The 16,041-nt window shown below is 35.8% G+C and overlaps 1 protein-coding gene across 1 annotated transcript in view; it reads left to right on the top strand.

The window, feature by feature from the left end:
• The window catches only part of SLC15A1 (solute carrier family 15 member 1), a 60,609-nt gene that overhangs the window by 19,796 nt on the left and 24,772 nt on the right, over positions 1-16,041 (top strand). Inside the window, exons 8-9 of the mRNA XM_069064157.1 lie at positions 6,088-6,171; positions 15,090-15,172. Of these exons, the coding sequence (XP_068920258.1) occupies positions 6,088-6,171; positions 15,090-15,172 (167 nt within the window). The remainder of the gene's footprint in view (positions 1-6,087; positions 6,172-15,089; positions 15,173-16,041) is intronic.

Below are 16,041 nucleotides of genomic sequence, written 5' to 3'. Positions count from 1 at the left end.
CTCTACCTCCCAGACAGCCATCCATATAAGAAATACTATTTTTTTTTTGGCTTTTTGGAGGGCAATTGGGGTTAAGTGACTTGCCCGAGGTCACATGGCTAGTTTTTGTGTTAAGTGTCTGAGGCCAGATGTGAACTCAGGTCCTCCTGACTCCAGGGCTGGTGCTCTATTCACTGTGCCACCTAGCTGACCCAAGAAATAATATTTTTGAGGAAAAAATGGGCAGAAAAAGATTTTTAAAATCAGTAAAACTGAGCAATATATTGAAAAAGTCTGAAAAAAAATTTAAAATAGGGCAAAGATTAGGTAGGTAGATCCCTAAACAACACTCCCAAATCAAACAGAAGTGGAGGTATGTTGGGGAGAAAAGAAGAGAGGACTGGAATATCTAGATTTCAAATAAAATCTATAGTTAATAGTCTAAAATAGAACTATGTTGAGTTGTATATGCTTGTATATAGAGAGTTAATACTAATGAAATGAAGCTATCTGTTGCCTTCTGATGAAACAATTTTATCCAAGTATGATAGAAGATAAATAGAACTTAATTATTATGATAAAATTTAATGTAAATAAATTGAATTGTCCTGTGTAGAAGAAAAGATATTTAAGGTCATTAAACACAATCCAACAATGTTGCCTCCAAACAGCAATGCTATAGCACAAATACTTATTGCTCTAATATGAGAAGATAAACTAAAATTTACAATGCTTGAACCAGTTTTGGTAGATCGAGAGTAGCCATGATATCAGACTCTAATAGAACTAGGAAACATTGAAATAAGAGAATTTTATATCATGCTTAAATATTTTATTAACAGAACATCAATATTAAGCATATAGGTACCTAATTGAATAGCAATTACATTTATAAAGGAAGCATTGATAAGAGTTCTTAAATACTAGAAAATTGATAATAATGAGAAGTTTTAACACTTATGGGACATGATAAATGAAAAATCAAGGATCAGAAATTATGGCATAGATAGAATGATGTAGAAATTGGTTTACTTTTGGAGAGAATGAAAAATATAGAGAATTTGTACTATTTTTTAAAATGACAAACATTCAAAAACGAACGTAGGACATCAATGAAAAACATTCAAGCACATTTTAAAAAGTGTTATATTGTCTATGTGACCCCAGACAAGTTTCCTTATCTCAATGCTCTAGATAATTCTCTAAGACTGTCAGTGGCAAAACTTCTGTATTAGAAGAGGCAATTTCCTCACTGAGAGCTCCCTACACTGATCATCACAATTCCACACTAAAAAATTGATTCAGAAACAGTCGACAAAGAAAAATAAAATCAGAAAGAACCTATAGGCTTACAAAGAGGAGAAAATGATGTGTGTACCAATTCCTCCATTAAATTACAGAAATAATAGCATGTTAGTATAAACAGAGCATATAAAAAGTTGAGATTGAAGAAATTATACCAGTGAACATATCAACTAGAATTTAGCTACTTGAATTTGCAGTTAGAGAACCAATACATCTGAAAAAAGGCAAAGAAAACATAAAAATTAAAGAATTATCAAATTAATATAAATAGATCTGGTTTTTATGAAGACAAACTTAGTAAACCAGTACCGAATTGAATCCAGAATGAAGAAATAAATCAAGTGATCAAAATGAGACATCTTGATCAATGGAGAAATCTAAAAAAAAATCTTATTATATACTTAATATGATTATATATAACATGATACATTATTAAAAAACTAAGCATAAATAAATATATTAATAGTTAGAAAAGAATCTTACCCAAACTGACAAAATAAGAAAGCAAAAATCTGTTAATTGTGGAAAAGGCATTTAAACAGTAGAGATCATAGACCCAGGATCAAAGAACTGGAAGAGGCCTTAGGGATCAGAATCTAATTCAGGGATTCTTAACCTTTTTTGTATTACGGATCCCTTTGACTGTCTGGTGAAGCCTATGGACTCCCTTCTCAGAATGATGGAGAACCAGTTATAGTGACATGAAGAATTTTTTCCCAAGTCCATGGATCATGGAAATCTATCCATGGACCTCAGGTTAAGAGCCACTGCCCTGGGTCATTGAAATGACCCTGGGATCTCAAAAGTTGTGAATTAAGCACAAACTCTGACAGGTCCTACAAAGATAGAAAGTAACTTGGTGTTGGGGAACAAACCTAGCAAGTTTTGAAGGAACTCTTGAGGAAAACTACGGGTTTATCCCAGTTGCAGCAATTCTTGACGACCAATTATTAAATTATAGCTGGGTCGTGTTCATTGATCAGTTCAGCAAAGATCTGTGACTTTAAGTTCAGTATATCAAAAAGGAGCTATTGAATATAACTATTATTATTATTATTTTTGCCCAAAGGGGTCTATTTATCAAGCTTTGGGGATTTTGTTTTGGATGACTTTTTATCTCAACCAGGAAGGGAAAGATTTACCAGCATGAAGTATTTATTTGGAGCTGTCATATGAAAAATTTTCCAAAATCGTTAATCAATATATTGTCTCTTAAATTTATGGAATAAAACAAGCATTTCCATATCACAGTACAAAAAAAAAAGATGGTTACACATGAAACTGTAAATCTACTATGCACAATTTGCTAGTCCTTTCAAATGTATAACAAAATTATGATGTACATTTCTTTTTTTTCTTTCTCCCTTTCTCCCACTTTAGAGATAGCTACCATTAGACACAAATAAGTGTGTGTGTGTCTAAAATTATTAAAAATTTTCTTACATATGCCTCCCTCCCTCTTTTGCTCAGTGAGACATGTTGTAAGGAAGGAGGGGACAAATCAAGTCAATCAGCATATCCACTCAATGTGGCAACATATGCAATATTTCTCACCTCTAGTCCCACCTGCAAAGAAGGGATCATAGGCTCATAAGTTTGGGGATAGAAGGCACTGAGAGCCCTTCATTTTGCAGGCAAGAAAATTGAGGCTCAAGTAGGTAAAAGGACAAATACTCACAAAGAAAGTGGCAGAGACAGTATTTGAAATGAGGTCCTCTGCCTGCAAATCCCTTTTTCTTTCACATTGTACCAGAGGAGGGTGGTAGATGAAGAAATGCATTTTAAAGTAGAGAGCTCCCTACATTTACTGAATTCTCTTATGTGCATATCAAAGTTTTATAACATTCAATTTTAGCACAGTAGGAGATTTTTTAAAAAATCAGTTTTATTTTCAGCTCCAAATTCTCTCACTCCTCTCTCACCTCTCCCCACTCATTGAGAAATCAAGACAAACAAAACCCAGTAAAAGGTGTAGTGGATAGAGTACTGGGCCTGGAATCAGGAAGACCTGAATTTAAATCCAGCTTCAGACACTAACTAGTTGTATGACCTTGGACAAGTCACTTACAGTCTTGTACTATAATAAATTGAAAAAACATGAAAACTTCAAAAGACTATAAAGAAGACTTTTACATAAAATAATGCAGAATCAATATCCAAACTAATTATAAACATATAGTTTATACCTATGTTGATGATGTGAATAAAATCAGGGGAAGAAAAAAGTTTAGAAAGAGACATGAGTCTAATTTTGTTATTCTTTATCAAAGTTGTATGTATTTGAAATGAAAATACTATCATAATTAAATCTTACAATCTGTAGTTTAAAAATTCATTATGGGGAAAGCTAGGTGATGCAGTGAGTAGAGTACCAACCCTAGACTCAAGAGGATCTGAGTTCAAATCCTGCCTCAGACAGTTAATACTAGCCGTGTGACCTTGGGCAAGTCACTTAACCCCAATTGCCTTGCCTTCCCCCACTCCAAAAAGGAAAAAAAAAACTTCATTTTGTATGGATAGGTGGCACAATGAATAGAGTACCAGTCTTGGAGTCAGGAGGACCTGAGTTCAAATCCGACCTCGGATGCTCAACACTTACTAGCCAAGTGACCTCGGGCAAGTCACTTAACCCTAATTGTCCTGCATTCCCCCCACCAAAAGGCAAAAAATTTTTTTTAATTCATCATGTATTTAAATCTGTTATAAACATTTCACAATTTCTCATATGCTAATCAGTCTTCTTTTTTACTTCTGCTGGATTCTGATTCCAATTCACTGTCCATCTGAACCACCTCTTTCTAATATGTGTATGTATATATGTACATGTATATAAGTTAATGGACTTGGTATCCAACTGCATATCACAGTTTGAATTACAATATTAGGCTAATTTTTTATCCTAGTATGTTTCTGTGCACAAAAGCCCTTTGTGTTATGTTAACCCAAATCTCCTGGTGATGCTGTAGGTTTGCAAATCTTCACCTTCCAGTGTTCAAAGAACAACAGTAGCATAAGAACTGAGAAGCATGCTAGTGGTCTGCAACATATTTCTAATTAGCACATACTGCAAAATATATATACATATATATATATATATATATATATACATACACATATTAGGGAGAGGTGGTTCAGATGGGCAATGAATTGGAATGAGAATCTGGCAGAAGGAAAAAAGAAGACTGGTTAACATATGAGAAGTTGTGAAATGTTTATAACAGATTTGAATACATAATGAATTTTAAACTACAAATTGTAATTTGTAGAATGAAGAATAATTAGGAAATGAGTGATGAGAAAAGTTATGTAGAAAGAGCAAGACATAACTGATGGACAGCTAACTGATACATTGGTACTGACAAAATGTAAAATTGCCTAGAAGTACATTTTTAGAATACACATTGAGAAGATCTCCTATGGAGGATCCATGGGATGAATGACATGATCAAATATCTCACAGGATAAGAAGGCATAGATGAAGGGCGGCCGGGTGGCTCAGCAAGTGAGAGCATGGGCTCCAGTGTCAGGATGACCTGGGGATCAAATCCAGACTCGGATACTTAGCACCATACCCAGAAATGGCTGGCCATGTAACCTTGAGCAACTTACTTAACCCCTATTGCTGAAAAAAAAAGAAGAAGAAGAAGGCATAGATGGGCTATTTTATACTTCAAAAGAGATGGTATCCAAGTCAATGAAGTCACAAATATATTTAAATATAATGGATGCAATGTATCTGTGCATGGCTATTATCTGTAAATTTTTTTTGAGGAGACCAAAAAAAAAAAAAAGATAGGAACCATTCATTTGAATTTTTGTTCATTTACTTTCCAGGAGAAATTCTGTTAGAGAATCTTTTTTGTGACGCAAACACAAGCTTCGTGATATCCAGGTTTATATTAAAAAGTAAACATTGATTTAAAGCATTATGTGGCAGAATTACCATGTGATTACATTTCATGATAATTTATCTCTCTTTTTTCTCTATAGAAAATACTACAGGGGCGGCCAGGTAGCACAACGAGTAAGAGCACCGGCTCCAGTGTCAGAATGACCTGGAGATTGAATCCCAGGCTCAGACACTTAGCACCCACCCAGAAACACCTGGCCGTGTAACCTTGAGCAAGTTACTTAACCCTAATTGCTTAGGGGCGGCCAGGTGGCTCAGCGAGTAAGAGCACTGGCTCCAGTGTTGGGACGACCTGGAGATCAAATCCCGGACTCAGATACTCAGCACCACACTCAGAAATGACTGGCCGTGTAACCTTGAGCAAGTTACTTAACCCTGATTGCTTAAAAAAAAAAAAAGAGAATACTACAGAACTGAGTCATTTTATATATATGTAGTTAAGGGCTGCTTGCTTTCATGTATAGCAACTCACTTTTTTTCCCCTATGAGGAAACCTACCTAGAGAGGTGTGTTGCCTAAGGTTGTGGGTCAAGTTGGAATAAGAAACCAGGTTTCCTATCTCCAAGGTTATTAATCTTCTCTATTCCTTTTTCTCTCTTCATTATAACATAATCTATTGAAAGAGGAGCTTTGGTATGTCAGAGGTAAAAGGAAAAGTCCAGGTAGTTGAACAAAGAGAAAATGTATTTAAGTCAACTATAAGCTCCTTGAGGGCAGGGTCAATTTTCAAAATTTGTTTCATCTAGTATGATGCTTTTTATGTGGTAGGTATTTAATAAGCATCTCATCTTTAAATTGGTAACTAATCTAGCTCTTATTAAATAAAGTATTATGTGGAAGAAATTTCTTTTCATTGCTATAACAAACTATGGTCTGACTTAATTTTCCTACAGTTCACGAATGTGGCATTCATAAAAAACAAGAATGTTATCCATTGGCATTTGGAGTTCCTGCTGCTCTGATGGCTGTATCTCTAAGTAAGTCTCTCCAGTTCACTAATGCAACAAACTTACCGAGTTTACCATCATACGCAGCATTGTAGACAACTTTTTTTAAGTGTTCACAATCTTTGAGAATCCAGGTAGAAAGGTTATATTCCTTTTTCTAGAATGTAAGTATGGATTATTTCATGTTTTGCCTTTATTTCCCCAACACCTAGCATACAAGACATAGCATATTGTCTTGTACATCAAACTGGTTAATTCTTCCTTCCTTCCTCAACAAGTTCAGCAACTGACTAATGGTCTTTCTCCCAAACTACTTCTATAATACTAAGGGATTTCAGCCTCCATGTTGCTACTTGATCAAACACCTTAACTTTCTAGTTCCTTAATTTACTCATTTCCTATGACCTATTCCTCCACTCTACCTCTAAATCTAAATATGGTTATACCTTTGACCTTGCCATCACCCACAAATATTCCACTTCCACGTTTATAAACTGAAATTTCTTTATCTGATCATAATCATTCTTTTCTTTCTGCTTTACAGCGCTGACTAGATATACTAAAACGTTATGTTAAATAATCTCAACTGGGCTGTCATTTATTATAACAAGGCAATCCTGTTATATCTTCCTATCTGATTATTATTCAATCACCACAGTGACTTTTCCAAACATTTTCATCCTTCCTCAAACCACCCATGGCAACCTCCTGACCTCTCAGCTGAGAACTTTGCTGAAAAAAAAGATGAGGCCTGAGGCCATTTCCTGAAAGCTCTCACTTCCCTCTTCCTCATCTTATGTCGCTCAGTTACCTTCCCCGTGATCACACAGAAAGAAGTGACCCTTTTCCTTGCCAAGGCAAACCTTTCTATATACACACATAATCTCGTTCTATCATATCTTTTCCAGAAAATCACTCCTTTTATTGACTCTACTCTTTCACTAATCTTCAATCCTTCCCTATCTACAGGCTACTTATTTGTTACCTACAAACATACCTGTGTCTCCTCTATCCTTAAAAACCCTCACTTAGAGAGGGGGCTGAGCCAAGATGGAGGCACAGAAGCAGGAAAACTCTCTGAGCTTCACCCATAACCACCTCAAATACCCATGAAATATGACTCTAAGCAAATTTTATAGCTACAGAACCCACAAAGTGACAGAGAGAAACAAATCTTCCACTGAAGGCAGCCTGGCAAGCCAACAAGAAGGGTCCATCACAGTGCTCTAGGAGTCAAGCCCAGTCCAGTGTGAACCCATGGTTTTAGCCCCAGGGCGGCTCTGACCAGCAGCAGTTAGAGTGGACTTCAGGAGAGTGGATCACCAGCAGCTATGGCAGTTTCCAGAATTATCAACACATAAATGCCAAAGACAAGAGGTCAGTGTGGACTCTGTGGGAAAAGGGGGACCAAGAGTGCAATCCGGCCCCTGACCCCAGTGCGAGAAGTGGCAATGGCATGGCAGCTGTGCAGCCACTGCCATGTGGCTTCTTCAGAGCTCCTGGCCTACAGATGGTAGGGGGGACCAAGTGGCCATTTTGAAGAGTAATCTCTTTTGATTTAACCTGCTTGGATCTGGATTGCTATCTTTGGTGGAGGTCCTAGGGTGTGTGACCAGGTGCCAGAGTTTGGGGATGCTGTAGAGATAGTGCCCTTCTAATAGTTCCAGCAGCTGCAAAAGCCCAGCAATTTGGGCCAAAGCTCTCTGCTCTGGAAGCAGAGTTCTACTGTAGCAAAGAGCTCAAAAATCAAGTAATTGAGTGACAACATGAGCAAGCAAAGCAAGCACGGCAATCAAACTTTAGATTCCATTTTTGAGGACAAAAAGGATCAAAGCATGGAATTTGAGGAAGACAGTGAAGTCAGAACTCTTGTACCAAAAGCTTCCAAGAAAAATATGAACTGCTTACAGGCCATGGAGGAGCTCAAGAAGGATTTTGAAAATCAAGTAAGAGAAGTGGAGGAAAAATTGGGAAGAGAAATGAGAATGATGCAAGAAAATCATGAAAAGAGAGTCAACAACCTGACTGAAGAAAATAACACCTTAAGAAATAGATTAACTCAAATGGCAAAAGAGGCCCAGAAAGCCAATGAAGAGAAGAATGCCTTAAAAAGCCTAATTTGCCAGATGGAAAAAGAATTTCAAAAGCTCAATGAAGAGAATAATTCCTTCAGAATTAGATTGGAGCAAATGGAAGCTAATGACTTTAGGAGAAATCAAGATACTATCAAACAGATCCAAACAAATGAAAAAATAGAAGGCAATGTGAAATATCTAATTGGAAAAAAAACACTGACCTGGAAAATAGATCCAGGAGAGATAATTTTAAAATTATTGGACTACCTGAAAGCCATAATAAAAAAAATAACATAGAAATCATCCTTCAAGAAATTCTCAAGGAAAATTGCCCTAATATTTTAGAACCAGAGGGCAAAATAAAGGTTGAAAGACTCCACCAATCACCTCTTGAAAAAGATTCCAAAAAGAAAACTCCTAGGAATATTATAGTCAGGTTCTGGAGTTCCCAGATCAAGAAGAAAATATTACAAGCAGCCAAGAAGAAACAATTTGAATATGGTGCAAACACAATCAGGATAACACAGGACCTGGCAGCTTCTACATTGAGGGATCGAAGGGCTTGGAATATGACATTCCTGAGGTCAAAGGAGTTAGGATTAAAACCAAGAATCACCTACCCAGAAAAACTGAGTATCATGTTTCAGGGGAAAATATGGTCATTCAATGAAATAGAGGACTTTCAAGCATTCTTGATGAAAAAACCAGAGTTGGGTAGAAAATGTGACATTCAAATACAAGAAGCAAAAGAAACATGAAAAGCTAAACAGGGAAAAGAAATCTTAAGGAAAAAATGATCATTGTAACTGATGAAACTTTTCTCAGTATGAGGATAGTTGAAGGGAATATAAAAGTATACACATATATGTATACATACATATATGTCTATGTAGAAGAGCATATGGGCATATAAATACATATATGTGTGTGTGTATCTGTGTACAGGTACACATAGACAGGGGGCACAGGTTCAAGTGAATAGGAAGGAATGATATTTAAAAGATGAAATTGAGAGGTGAGAGAGGAATATAATGAGAGGAGATGGGGAGAGACAGAATGGGGCAAATTATCTCATATAGAAGAGGCAACGGATAACTGTTACAATGGAGGGGAAGAACAGGAAGGCAAAAGGGAATGGGTCAACCTTACTCTCATTGAATTTGGCATAGGGAGGATATGACATACACATTAGATAGGGTATCTTGTCCTACAGGAGAGTGGGGGGAAGGGAATGAGAGAGGGGATGATGGAGGGGAGTGCAGGTTGGGGGCAAGGGTAGTTATAAGCACACACTTTTGAAAAAGGATAGGGTCTAAGTAGAGAATAGAACAAGTGGGGGACAGGATAGGATGGAGGGAAATATAGTCAGTCTTTCACTATGGAAATGTTTTGCATAACTACACATTTACAACCTATATTGAATTGCTTATCTTCCCAGTAAGGTTGGCTGACAGGGGAGGAAGGGAAAGAATCTGGAATTCAAAGTTGTAAAATCAAATGTTTAACAAAAATTATTATTGTTTTATTGTTTATTGTTGTTTACATTCAACTGGGAAATAAGATTTCCCAGGCACTGGGATATGGAGACCCATCTCGCCCTACCAGAAAATCAGAGGAGGCATGGGGGAGGATAAAGGAGAGAGCAGATTTGGGGGAGGTATTCAGTGGGATCGCTGTTTAGGGGTGGTGGGTAGGAGAAAGACAGGGAGAAAAATTGTTACGCAAAATCTTGTGGAAATGAATGATGTAAACTAAAAATAAATATAAAATATAAAATTTAATTTCAAAAAAAAGAAGAAAAACCCTCACTTAAACCATCCATCCCAACTAGTTACAGTCCATTATCTCTTCCTTTTCCTAGCCAAGTTCCTTGAGAAAATCCTCAACAATCACTTTGTATCTTCTTACTCTCTACTTAATCCTTTTCAGTCTGACTTCCCAAATCATCATTTAACTGAAGTTCCTTTTTCTAAAGTTACCAATATTTTATTGCCAAATCTTTCACATAATTATTGTTTCTATAATTATTTCTAATAGACAATAGAAATAATTGTTTCTAATAGAGAATAGAAATTGACTCATTCATTACTTACAATTTCATGATTAAGTCTCCATTTGGGTCTGTGTTTTGGGTGTATGTGTTTGTGTGTGGGTATGTCCCCTATACTGAATTCTATTTTTTATTATGTTATAGTCTGTAATGGATATACTTAATTATTACTATTTTTTCATATTTGTTTGCACTATATTGCCTTAATATCTGGTTAGTTTTTATGAATGTTCCACATTGTGTCAAGAAATACAGATATTCTTTAGCAGTCTCATTTAGAAGATTCTTTAAGTATTTTTTCCCCTCTGGTCTCTCTATCAATTTGTTCAAATCCAATTTTTTTCTTTTATTTATCATTCTGTTAGACATTCAAAAGTAAGAGAGAGATAGTGAAATCTCCCTATAACTATTGTGTTACTATGTCTTCTTGCAGTTCAACTAATTTTTCTCTTATGGATTTAGATGCTAAGGCATTTGAAACATCTAAGTTTAATATTGATATTTGTTACCTATGATTTCTTTTAGTAAAATATAGTTTCCTTATTCATTTTTATATTGTGAATTGTTTTGATAGCATGAATATACAACTCTTGTTTTTTAAAGTCGTCTTATACATAGTTTTATTCTGTGTATATCTTTGTTTTTAAATGTGTTTCTTATAAGCAACAGATTGTGGGATTTGGTTTTCTTATCCAATTTATTGCTCTTTTTCATTTTATTGGATTGTTTAATTCTCTTATATCTAAAGTTGTAAAAGTTATGTATATATTTTCTTCCATTTGTCTCCAATGTTTTTTTCCAAATTAGAATTGCTTTCTAAATGTACATATCATATTCTTATGGGAGACCTATATTCCTTAAGTTGTCTCTATATTCAAGATCAAAATCCTTTGCTTGTGAGATCATCTTTTCTTATAACATTAGTGCTTTTTCCTTCCTTTCTTAAAAAAAATTATTTATTTACTTTTAGTTTACAATATTAAGTTCCACAATCCCTTGAGTTTCTAATTTTCTCTCCCTCCTCCCCCCATGGTGGCATGTAATCAAATATAGGATCTACAAACACCTTCACATTAAACATTAGTCAAGTTGTAAAGAAGGAACATAACCAATGGAGTGAACAGTGAGGAAGAAGAAACAAAGCAAAAAAGAGAGAGAGAGAGAGCAAGTAGTTTGCTTCGATCTGCATTCAGACTCCACAGCTCTTTCTCTGGATGTGGATGTCCCTTTCCATCGTGAGTCTTTTGGCATTGTTTTATAACCTTGCGTTGCTGAGAGGAGCCTAGTCTATCAAAGTTAGCCATCACAATATGATGTGTCTATAATTGTGTACGAAGTTCTCCTGGTTCTGCTCTCCTCACTCAGCATCAGTTTATATAAGTCTCTCCAGGTTATCATGAAGTCCGTCTACTCCTCATTTCTTATAGCACAATAGTATTCCATTACATTCATATACCATAACTTGTTTAGACATTCCCCAATTGATGAGCATCCCCTTGATTTCCAATTCTTTGCCACCACAAAAAGAGCTGCTATAAATATTTTTGTACATACAGGTCTTTCTCTCACTTGTATGATCTCTTTGGTATACAGCCCTAGAAGTGGTATTGCTGGGTCAAAGGGTATGCACATTTTTATAGCCCTTTGGGCATAGTTCCAAATTGCTTTCCAGAATGGTTGAATTAGTTCACAACTCCACCAACAATGCATTAGTCTTCCAATTTTTCCACATCGTCTCCAGCATTTACCATTTTCCAGTTTTGTCATCTTAGTCAATCTGACTGGTGAGATGTTGTACCTCAGAGTTGTTTTGATTTGCATTTCTCTAATCAGTAGTGATTTAGAGCATTTTTTTTCATACGCTTATAGATATCTTTAATTTCTTCCTCTGAAAACTGCCTGTTCATATCAATTTGTGGATATCCCTTTGTCTTTGACCATTTATCAATTAGGGAATGACTTGTGTTCTCTTCCTTTCTTTCATATTGTCCTTCACTTCTATGTCTTTGAATTTCTAATCAATTATTCTCACTCCTGTTTCTTTGGTGAGATTTGCTGCTGTGGATTCAACTTTTTCTATTTTGTTAATTTTTTCTGCTGTGCAAACCATAAATTTTTCTTTTACAATTCTTACGTTACTTTTACACCATTCAAAAACATTCTGCTCTAGTTCCATACTCTCTGGGAAATCTATAGGGTCCTCTCCCTTCTCAGGTGTCAGTTCATTGTCTTTTATCTTACAATAGTTTTTCATAGATATCTGGGCTCATTTATCTCATCTTGAGGTCATATTCTCTTATATTATTAATCCTTTACATGTTGGCTTATCTACTTATGTTGGAGATTTTTAGCTGATTTTTCTTTGTCCTGAGATCTTTGGTAATTTCAGAATTTCTTTTTTTCCTTTATATTATCTCTGATTTACCCTGAATATATTTTATATGTACATAATTATTGTGTTGTCTTTCCCTCATTAGAATGTGACATTTCTTTTTGGCCATTCTTTGTATCTGCAGCACTTAACACAGTACCTGACACATCATAAGCACTTATAGAATGCTGCTTGACTTGAATAATTGACTTGATTGATTATCGCCCCTTCTGAACTCCTTTAACATATCTTTGTAACATTCATTTGCTTACACAACACTTGGAAAGTTAAACTTTAGTACAGCCAATATCATAAGGCAGGGCCAAATGGATATTACAGATGGTGTTAGAAAGAGTTCTAAAAAATTAAGAAATATCTGTGGACTGAAGAACCCAAGAAAGTTTTCAAGTACAATATCAAATGTAGGTTGAGAAGAATCTGAGCAAACCTACTCAGGTCAAAATTCAGGGGTTACAGGGGAAGCATTGTGAGAAAGCATTTGGAGAAGGGTGAACTATGTGAGTTCCACATAATAAGTGATTTTTAAAAATAGACTAGAAGAATAAGGACCTCTTCTTTGGATCATATAAAATATTAATTATTATAAATTATTATAAATAATAATAAATTATTATTTTGTAGATAGTTTTGTGTAGAAGACTCAGAATTTCTAATATCCAAGTCATGAAGCAAAATACTATTTTAATGGAACTAGAGAGTGGTGCTTTAGAAAATTCAAAGATCATAGAGTAGAGGGTAAATTTTATTTTACCTTTTAAATACATAACAATACTTAACCACGTCTTTGTGGGTACCCTTGTATTCTTGCCCAGGCAAGTGTAAGATTCAAGTATATATTGCTCAAAGTTGATTGTTTTCTCTTTAATCAGCATTACAGTCTCTCTGTATGACCTGTATAAGGCCTTAAATAGACTATGATCTAATGCCTAAAGAAATTCACTTAAAACATCTAATGAATCGTCAAATTGTCTAATGGGAGACCTTCCTTCCGACTTATTTATTTGCATTGTTAAATCATCAGAAAGCAAACTACTTAAGCCTTAAAAAAATCTATAAAAATACATCCACTAAGTTGTGAGTTTTTTGTGCTCCCAGAGTGGAAAAGAAAGAAGTCTGTTTTAAGAGTACTTCAGTGTCTTTTATAAAACTATTACAGCTTTCATTCATTCTGTCCTTGATATGTAAAGAATAGCACGAGAAATTCTTCCCTTCACTTTAGTTATAGGGGGTAAAGTGTTCCTAATAGATGGGATTACATGTGTATTTCTCTTAACCATAGCAGTTAGGAAACTTAGAGCCAGGTTTGCTGCCTTTAAAAATGCATTGTACCTAGATAAGTGTATACAACATCATTTCAGAGTGGAAAGAAAGTATTCGCAACTAGAGGAGGGTAGATATAAGGAAAAACTTCCTCCAGGAAATGCTTTGAAGAAAGGCTAGGAATTTAATGCAGAAGGAAAGTAATTAATTCCCAACTATTTTCAAAGGCACAAAGAGAGGCAAAAGATAAAATGCCATGTAAGGGGAACTGAGAGACCAGTTTAGCTATCATGGAGTGCTGTGAGATCCAGTTTGAAAGATAGTTTACAATTCAGTGGAAAAAAATTTAATATAAGACAGTGTACTTTATCCAGAGTACATAGGGAATCACTAGAACTTCTTGAGTCAGAATAACATGATCATATATACTCTACAAGAATACTAAAGTTACTATTAGAGGATGGATTAGAGGGGAGAAAAACTGGAGGCAGGCACAGCAGTGAGGAGGCTTATCTATTCATCCAAGTGAAAAGTCTTGAGAGAATGAACTAAGAGTGGTGGCCATGTGAGCAGAGAGAAGGAGATAGATGAAATGCTGATTTTTTTTATCTTCAGAGAAGTGGTGACTGAATGGACATGGGAAGTGAGGGTGAAGGAAGAGAAGATGACTGTGAAATTGTGAAAATTGAGGGCTAGAAGGATAGTGGTATCATCAACCAAAGTGGGGAAGTTCTGGGAGGGCAGAAAATAAGTTCTTTTGGGGTTTTGTAGCATTTGAAATGCCTTTGGGACATCCAAGGGGAGGCATCTAACAGGGAGCTATTGTTAGAAGATGATTGGCACTCAAAGAAGAGACAAGTGCTCTATATGGAGATTTGGGAGTCAATCTGTTTAGAAATGATAAACCCATGGAAGCTGGGGAAATCCATGAAAGCTGACATAACGGAAAGTCAAAATATCTAATTAGTGATTTAGTTATGGCATGAGTCAAATCAGGTAGACATTGTATACCTTAAAGGTCACAAGGCCCTTTTGATACATCCCAATAAAATGTAAGCTCCTTGACAGCAAAAACTGAGTCTTGTCTGTGTATTCTAGTACAACACATGAAACAAAGGAGCTTAAATAAAGGCTTGCTGCCTGATTGATTCTCTGATCTGTTCCTCCCTAGTTGTGTTCGTCATTGGCAGTAGCATGTATAAGAAGTTTCAACCTCAGGGCAATGTCATGTCTAAAGTTGCCAAATGCATTGGTGTAAGTATGACAAACTATTCCTTGTTTATATTTAAATAATTTAATTTAAATAATTATAAATTTAGTTTAACCATCTTACAAAAATCTTTGTTTCCCATTGGAGAAAAAAATTTCCTGGGTGTTAGATTCATATTCTTCTTTACCACTTCACTTTTTTTTAATGCCATGTAATTTGCATTGAAATATCTTTTTGAAAAAGCAGGCATGGGGGCGGCTAGGTGGCACAGTGAGTAGAGCACCGGCCCCGGAGTCAGGAGGACCCGAGTTAGGTTCCGGCCTTAACATCAGACACTTAACATCCACACACACCAAAAAAAACTAGCCATGTAACCTTGGGCAAGTTACTTAACCCTAATTGCCCTCCAAAAAGGCAAAAAAAAAAAATATCAGGCAGTTCTAAAATAGTCTTGGGTCTCTTCTAGTTTGAATTAGGCTAACATATGCTTGGCTTTACAGCTTTCAGAAGCTCTGCAAATGTACTTCTCTTACAACAGATATATGTATTCCTAAAAAAAAAATTGCCTGCAAGAACGGATCCTCTTCAAACAATCTTCTTGCTCCTTGGCTTCCATTTTTAAAAACTGAAGGTTCTCCCCCTAAAAAGAGCTTTAACTAACATTTAAACGAGGAACCTGCCACTAAATAGTTGTGTGCCCTGGAGCAAGTCACTTGAGGCCTTCTGGACCTCAGACCTGGCTTGTTCAGTCCTGGCCTTCTCACTCTTTACCCAGGGCTCCGTCTGTTGGACCACCCCTGATTCTAGGTGAGAAGATTCATCCTCCCCTAAGGGAGACATTTGACCTTTACGGGGTGTGATTCACTGAACACTCCAAATGGAGAGTTAAGTTGTTCATAACTTAAAACCATGA

The sequence above is a fragment of the Petaurus breviceps genome, unplaced genomic scaffold, assembly GCF_028583685.1.
Source record: "Petaurus breviceps papuanus isolate PSGF00001 unplaced genomic scaffold, PetGlider_PUasm1.0 90625, whole genome shotgun sequence".
In the NCBI taxonomy this organism is placed as follows: domain Eukaryota; kingdom Metazoa; phylum Chordata; class Mammalia; order Diprotodontia; family Petauridae; genus Petaurus; species Petaurus breviceps.
This window is presented reverse-complemented; position numbering and strand designations above follow the sequence as displayed.